Source organism: Balearica regulorum, chromosome 12 (genome assembly GCF_011004875.1).
Source record: "Balearica regulorum gibbericeps isolate bBalReg1 chromosome 12, bBalReg1.pri, whole genome shotgun sequence".
Taxonomy (NCBI): Eukaryota; Metazoa; Chordata; class Aves; order Gruiformes; family Gruidae; genus Balearica; species Balearica regulorum.
Window position 1 is genome coordinate 9,137,254 of NC_046195.1, and position 8,390 is coordinate 9,145,643.

At 36.1% G+C, this 8,390-nt stretch overlaps 1 protein-coding gene across 1 annotated transcript; it reads left to right on the forward strand.

Annotated features, from left to right (window-relative positions):
* The first annotated feature begins 371 nt into the window (after positions 1-371).
* On the forward strand, positions 372-7,971 carry DNAAF4 (dynein axonemal assembly factor 4). Its single transcript, XM_010298499.2, has 9 exons — positions 372-575; positions 1,149-1,296; positions 1,706-1,839; positions 2,386-2,626; positions 3,481-3,626; positions 4,272-4,381; positions 5,089-5,242; positions 6,223-6,328; positions 6,999-7,971. The coding sequence occupies exons 1-9, from the start codon at positions 453-455 to the stop codon at positions 7,106-7,108; spliced, it is 1,272 nt and encodes a 423-aa protein (XP_010296801.2). The 5' UTR covers positions 372-452; the 3' UTR covers positions 7,109-7,971.
* The last annotated feature ends 419 nt before the right edge of the window (positions 7,972-8,390 follow it).

The window sequence follows — 8,390 nt, forward strand, 5'->3', positions numbered from 1 at the left end:
GACTTTGACTGCTGTGTGCAGTGCTGACGTCTCCACACACTAGAACTGAGAAAGCTGCGAAGGTCAACAAGGACGATAAAACTATGTAAAAAAAAAATGTAAGCGAGCTAAGGGTCTTTCTAGGAAAAAAATCTCCTAGAGTGGAGGAAGGTCTGTGAAACCCCGAATGGCACAGGAGGGATGTGTACACCTCCCCTGCCGCCTCTTGCCTGCGCTCGCCTCAGGTTCGTCTCGCGCCGGGGGCGCCCCCTCACACCCCGCCGCCTCGGGCAAGGGCGGGGCACAGCTCCCAGCGTGCTCTGCGCGGGGCGCCATTGGCCAGGGCCGGGGGCTGGGCCTGCCAGCGCCTTCCGGGGGGCAGCGCGGGGGGGGACCCGGAAGCGCTCCTGCAGAGCGCCGGGAGCTCTGCCCCTAGCAACGGCGGCGGAGCGCCCGTAGTAACCGGCGCGGCCATGCCGGTGTGGCTGCGGGAGTACAGCTGGCGGCAGACCGGCTCCGCCGTGTACCTCTCGCTGCCGTTGCGCGGCGTTCGAGTCACCCCCGCCAACATCTTCTGCACTGACCAGTACCTGAAGGTGGGGCGGCCGCGCACCGTCTCAGGGGGCTTCTGACGTGCGCTGGCGCCGCCTTGAGATGCGTTGGGCCTGCGGCTTGGCGTTACTTTGTAGCTCTGTTAAGAAGTACACGCTTAATACATCATGGCAGCGCTGTCAAGTTTATAATCTTTCAGAATATTTCATCTATAACGTCCCTTTGTATGCTGCAGGCTGTTAAATATATATCCCGCTAGAGGCAGCGGCTTTACCACTGTTGGTTCTTCCCCATACTAATGCTCTTGCTAATTAGCAGGTCCCAGCTGCCTTTTCTCTCCTAAATGGCCTGAATTATACACATCTGCTTATGTTATGAATAATAATTCTAAATTTGAGATCCGTGGCTTCTGTTGCGGTGCTGAAGAACCAACTTTTTCAATCTCTCTTATCAGGTCTAATAAAATATATTATCTCCACACTGCATACTAAGCGCATTAGTTTTGGCAATAGCATGTGTTTCTTGAGGTTTACTGTATGCTTGCACTGAGTATTTTGAAAACGTGAGATTTGATTAGATTTTGTAAATATTAGTACAAATTAATTATATTTTTGTAGGTAAGCGTCCCTCCCTTTTTATTTGAAGCCATTTTATATGCTCCTATTGATGACACAAATAGCACAGCAAAGATTGGAAATGGAATCATTTTCTTCACTTTGCATAAAAAAGAAGTGGCCATGTGGGATTCCCTCACTCTAGCAAATGGTAAGTTCTTTACTGTGAAAAATAAGTGGCATGTAAGAAACCCAAACTGTGCCAAAACTTTACAAACTATAATAAGCAATGTGAAACTTCTGCTGCTAGCTATCTGCTAAGTTAAACCTTGTTGTTCATTGTAAAAATAGCAAGTATATGGAAACACAAAGAACAACTACTTGCTCTAGTGTGCACAAAATAAAACAATGTTTCTTGTAAAACTTACATTCTGTGTGTAATCGAATCTTAGGTTTTCTTTTTTAGAGATGGGCTTGATAGAGACTACTTTGTGGAATTTGAACCATGTTGCATTTTCCCAGACAAAGTAGCAAAAGGAATCCTGTTTTTATGAATATAGTATGTAACAGTAGAACTTCGGGCTTAAATTACTAAAATAGTTTTTATTTGTTTTTTTAAGCTGACAAGGAGAAACTGCAATATCTAAGAGAGAATGCTGTTCTAAAAGCCCATGAGAAGGCAAAAGAGGAGACAGAAGCAAAAAAAGTTACAAAACAGGAACACAAAAAATATGCTTTGGAGGCCACAATGAAGGTAAGCTTAGAAGGAACTTTACACGACATATACATGTAAACAATTACCAACTAATCTGGCAGTTGCTTGGTTAAATGTACCTTAAAAAAAAAATCATTTTCATTACAGTGCTGGTGAACCTTGTTACTTCTTTGTACTTAAAACATATCTATTCCCAACTATGAAAATGGTACAGAAAAATTACTTAGCAGTTGCCATTTTCCATTAGTAATGCTAATGAAAATTTTTGGCGAGGAGCTCAGATTTTTGTCAATTGAAAGAAGACTATGTGGCAAAACTGTAATCTTTTGAGGCCTTTGCACCACTGTAAGCGTTTAGTCATTTGGCACTGTTAAAAATGCTGATTAAAAAAAAAATAGTTAAAAGATACAACCCTTAAAAGCTAATCAGAAATCTTTTTAAGCATCTTTCATACCTCTTCTTGTATGATCATATTGATGATGATGCTAGGCTTGGGATGCGACACTGGTAAAGTTATGGTAGCTTTTCTTAGTCATCTTACTATCATCAGATGTTACATATCTCATAGGTTTCTCATTCAAACAGCTAGAAGAGGCAGAAAGAAAAAGAATTGAAAATCTGAAAGAAAAGGAGCGGCAGAAAGTCACTAAGGAGTTGGAGTTATGGAAGAAACAGCAAAAAGATGCTGAGAAACAAAAGAGGGTACAAAAAGAAGGGGAACTATATCAAGAAGTAGAACAATCAAAGGAGAAGAAAAAGGAAAAAATGAACAAAACTAGGATTCCTAATGAAGGAACTTCTAAGATGGGACTCAAACCTACTAAAGGTTGTATTATTGGAGTATATTTTATCATTCTTTAAAGTTTGGGTGTAACTTTATTCCTAGATGTTTGTAATTCATCATTTATCTTTGTCTCCACAATACTGAACTAATTATTTTAGTTTGCAGTTGTTTTAGTGTCTTTATCTTCAGCCAATTTATTAAGCTAAAGCACGTGAGTTCTTAGCTCTCATTTAGATCTTTGGAAATACAAGGGCGAGTTTTGTTCTAAGCGTTAGAAAAGTAAAACCAGAAAGCCTTTCTGACAGTGTAACGAAGACTTCCTGAGGGTGGTTGGAAATACAAGGGTGAGTTTTGTTCTAAGCTTTAGAAAAGTAAAACCAGAAAGCCTTTCTGACAGTGTAACGAAGACTTCCTGAGGGTGGAGTTCCTGTTACGCAAAGTTACCTAACTGCTGGTTTTCACAGAAATATGCAATCTCCTTTTGCTCTATCCCATGTCTTGGCCCCACAGAGAGCCAATTCAGGGAACTAAAACAACAGAAAATACTTCATTTTTGTTATGTTTGTTTGTTTTAGTAAGGTTAGTTTTAGCTCTAGCATTGCCCTGTCAGAGAATCATACAAGTGACAGAGACAATGATGTAAGACAAATTTAAGTTCATTTGTGACAGGTAATGTACCCAGTAAATAGATGGCATGATACAGCAAGAACAGAGATTTTTATTTTTTTTTTAAATCTTCCTTTCAAAAGAGCAAGTCTAAATCTTTCTCCAACTATTAGAGGTTTAGTTCTAATGTGCAGAATTTCTACATTAGGTGTACTTTGGACTTTGGTAGAAAACCAGAAAAATCCCTTTTGCTTCATTTTTCGTTTCTAGTACTCCAATTCTCCTCATAGGTCATGGTTCCTACAGTATGTTTTCAGAAAATTTAAAGGAAGAACAGTTACCAGCTCCTCGATCTGCTGCTACAATTAAAATCAACTTTACATCACGAGCGTTTCCTACAGCTCTGCGAGAATCTCGCATCGCAGAAGAGGAGGAGGTAAGGATTGCTCTCTGTTTTGGTATGATGCTTCTACTGTCTTCCAGAGTGGTGAATTATTTACTGTGTATTCAGTAAGTTGACAAAAATGTTATCTGTGCCAAGGACTGTTACCTGTGCAATAGTCTTATCTTCCAAGGAAGGCGGTCTTATTTAAATTAAGATTTAAAGAAACACTTTTATATAAAAATTATTTTCACTAAGCGTGTGATTGTGCAAATTAGTAAATACCATGTTCCTTTTTTGGGGGGTGTGTGTGAAAGAGCAATATTAATTGAATTCCTTGAAATATAAAATTTGAAATATCTTTACTCATATTTAACATTGTTTAAGTTCTGTCTTTTTAAAAAGAAGCTCATAGTTAGCTCTTTTGAGCTCTATTGAATGAACACAAAGAGTAATTTTGGAAAACAAGCAAACAAAAATGTATTAGTGATGCACTAACCTTATTTCTCACTTAGTAATAAAATATTTGGGGAAACCTGGAAGTTTTTAGTATCTGACATTATTAAATATTTCTCTCTGTCCAAAATATGTGGCAAAGTGATTCACTTACTTCTATCAAAAGGATTCTATGGAAACAAAATTCTTTTTTGGATTTGAATTTTCCTTCAGAAATGACACTTGCCCGTTGTATATTTACAGTGGCTACGTAAACAAGCAGAAGCTCGAAGAACAATAAGTGCTGATTTGTCTGAGCTGGAGGATTTAAAAGAAGAGGAGAAGAATCCAGATTGGTTAAAAGACAAAGGAAAGTAAGTTAAATTTCATTTGAAGATGCATTTAAAACGAAATATTAGTTATATAGTGTGTGTCTATTGTTTAGTTTTGATATTTTCTATTTATCCTAGACATAGATGGTGAATATCTATATAGTAGAGAATTTATTGACAGCGTACAAGGTGTGAATCTTGTAAAGTCATGAGATGCAATTCCTGAAGCTCATGATGAACAAATCTCTGTGAACACATAATGCATGTTCTTTTATGAGGGCAGTTAAGTCAGTGCAGTATTATACCTAGGTGGATTTCCTTTCATTTGTGCTTTTTATTGAGAGGTTAAACACCTGTCTGAAACAAACTTTAGGAATTTGATGATAAAAATATTGGTATGTTTATATGGCTGTGTTACACAGAAAGGTTTGATTAGGCAATCCTAACCAGATACATAGCTTTCAGAACTGGTCCTGTGTCTACATAGATGTCTCCACCTCTTACTGTTCTTCATTGCTTTTTAAGCAATGACTATTTTTGTTGTGTGTCTATATGCTATATTGTCAGGATCAAGTTTAACAGAACTTCAGCTATGTTGTTCTCAGGAAAGGCTATAAATGTCCATTTCCAAGGAAAAGCTGATAAAACTTCAAATTTTTGCAAATGAATTGTTAACAGTAAGTAGGTATTTATTTTGTGATTTATCACCTTGTTTAAAGTACATGTTTCGCTTTTTGTTTTATACTTAGCAAAATGTTTGCAACGGGAAACTATCTTGCAGCTGTAAATGCATATAACCTCGCAGTGCGGCTCAACAATAAGCTTCCCCTACTGTATCTGAATCGTGCTGCTTGCCACCTTAAACTGAGAAATTTACATAAAGCTATTGAAGATTCCTCTAAGGTATAAATATATATGTTCTCAGACTGTTATCTTATACATGATTGTGATTTATTACTGTGATGCTTCTGTTTCAAGCAGATCTGTAAATACTTATTAGTGCGATTCACAATTTTTAAATTCAAAAGTGGTATAATGAAGCCATGGTGAAATATTAAAATTTCATAGAAATTGATCAATGAACTTTCAGAAACTTAAACCAAAACAGCACCAACAAAAACCACCAAACCCTGCTCCCACACATTTGGGGCAAATTGCCATATTGATTCAGTACGTGTTCCTTTATGGGTAAAATATTATAGCAATATATACACTTGGAAAAAAAAGACATTTTGAGCAGAAGAAAAAAATATACACAGATACCTTTTGTATTATGTTGTGGTGGTCTTTATTTGGTGGGAATTAAAAAAAAAAAAGGTGGTGGTGATGAGAAGGATATCTTAAAGCCCAACAAACCAGACATTTTTAAAAAAAGGCTGTATCATCTCAATGTTTTAGCAGCCATTATTTGTGCAATGAGAGAGGACCTCAAATGGCACCTGAATAATTCGGAGAAAGTTGTCTCTATTAGTTGTAACTAACAAATACTTGAGGATTGAAACTTGTTTTTATTAGTAACTACTGGTACAATACGTGTCCTTTTTTTAGGATTTTTTTTTTTTAGCATGGTATATAATATCATGTATGAAAATAAAATACATTCCTTGACTGTAATAAACATTTAACAATATTTGTCAGGTTTTAGCAATGGCAATGATGCTGTATTTAGCAAACTGCGAGGTGACAGATACAAATCTTAATGACTACATTCACAAGCCATGTAGTTAAATTTGAATAGTTACTTTCTATTTCTATTTGAATAGTTATTATGTTACTGTATAATAACAGTAATTAGGTGAGAGAAGTGTGTGTAAATGAGAAAAAAAAACCCCAACGTATGGAAAACCTACCTCTAAATATTTTGGGTGTTTTCATTTGTGAAGGCACTAGAATTGCTGACACCACCTGTTCCTGATAATGAGAATGCTCGAGTAAAAGCATATGTGAGACGCGGAACAGCGTTTTGTCAGCTGGAATTATATACTGAAGGTGAGACCTTAATTTTGTGACAACATGCACATGGATTTATAGTGACGTATGAGTAATTTTGTTTAGCTCAATGAAACTGCTCATACCTTCATTTTTTCAGGAGGGACATTAAAGGAGGCCTTATACAACCTATGTCTGTCTTTGTTACCAGCCTTTATACTACTTTTTTTTTTTTTAATTTATTGGCTGATTGCAATTTCAGTTGAAAATCTTTACAAATTTTACTGTACTCATGGTTTGCTTTCCCCCCCACAAGCTCTAGTATTCACAGTTTGTCTTTTTTTTCTCATTTTCATGGACTTTGATTCTGTCATTCAATTTTTCTCCCTTCTGTAGAACACTTTTAAACGCTTCCTTCATGCATGTGTGCATATATATATGTGTGTATTTAAATGAATGAAGAGGCTCTGTTTTCATGTTTCAATACCTGAAAATGTTTATGTAGTAAAGCATTTCCACTAAAATGTTTTGTAAAATAATATAAACAAAATATACATGTATTTACTGACAAAAGTTAAACCTAATGTCATTCTGATTCCATCTTGCTCAATAGCAAAACTCAAGATCAATACTTTATGCACGTGACTAGGGAGCAGTTATTTCCAGTTAGTTGCTAAAGAGGATGCTTTTGCATTATTGATTGACATTCTTATTGATGTATCCACTTTAGGTCTCCAGGATTATGAAGCAGCTCTCAAGATTGATCCTAAAAATGAAACTATAGAAAAAGATGCTGTGAAGATTCGACACCTAATTCAAGGAACAACACAAGATTCTTAATAAAAAAAACCCTAAGCAAACAAAACTTTTTGGAGGGATGCCTTTTGAAGGCATCAGAAGGAATCTGAATTTTCTTCAGTATGTTGTTAACATTTTCCTGTTTCACTGAAAGCACCTATGGAATTGGTAAAAGATGGGATATATGAATTATTATTTTTTTAAAGTATAGTATTATAACAAATATGCTTAGATAGATTTTTATATCATGTTGCTACTTGTGGTCATGTTTTTGCTCTTTGAGAAATATTGGTGGGATGAATATTAAAACATGCTTTTGGTACTTGATTTAAAGTTACTCATAACTAAATGAAATATTTGTCTGGAAATACCTACTGAATCTAGACAATGGGTTTTCAAACAACTTCAGTAGCTCCATATAGTCAATACCTATTAACTTCTTATCTTTCTGTTCTCCACCAAAGCTGAAACAGTTATGTGTTTTATGGTTATGGTTATATGCTTTCCTCTTTTCTTATTCTTCATAGTATTTGGTGCACCTGAAACTAAGACAGTGAATTTAGATACTCTAGTTTGTGCATCCAATTTGGAAAACCTCCACCCAGAAGCACAGAGGTAGATTTTATGTACTGCAGAACTTTCTTTTCAACATTAAGTAATGTACATTGGATATTTTCAGACTATTTGGGAACATCGGTTTGGGCTGACCAAACAAGGTAATTGGAAAAATTATAAACCTGTAGTGTTGTGGTGTAGTGGTAAATTAACCCTGTGATAAATTGTCCTGTCAATGAATGTGACTGACTTCTTCCATCCTACTACAATTAGTAATCTTACAGTGTAGCTGTAAAGCATATTCTAATCAAAAACATTGTTATTTATATGAGAATATGTATTTTTCTTGAGTAGTATTTTAATTTGTACCCTGTTGACATTGAGCAGTATCTTAGGAATACTGGTGTGATTAAAGATTCTCAAAAAAGGGACCATCCTGGTGAGGTTACAAGTGTTGTAAAATGACATGAAGTGTGACACTGTGCTTTGAAGCTCTGCACCTGTTATTTTGGATAGTGGAAGAATGTAATATAGAATTGTATTGTTTTTTTATATATATATATGTTAGCATTTGTATTACTGTGACAACCTGAAACACTGGATTTGAAGTGGTTCTGTTTTGTTAGGCTTTCTATCCAAATTGTGACCGTTTCAACTACACGCCTTTCAGTAGCACTTCTAGCAGACTTCTGAATTTTCCACATCAGTCCATTTCCTGAATACCATTTATGACTGATTTCTGTCTTTAGAAGAAAATATTTATTATGCA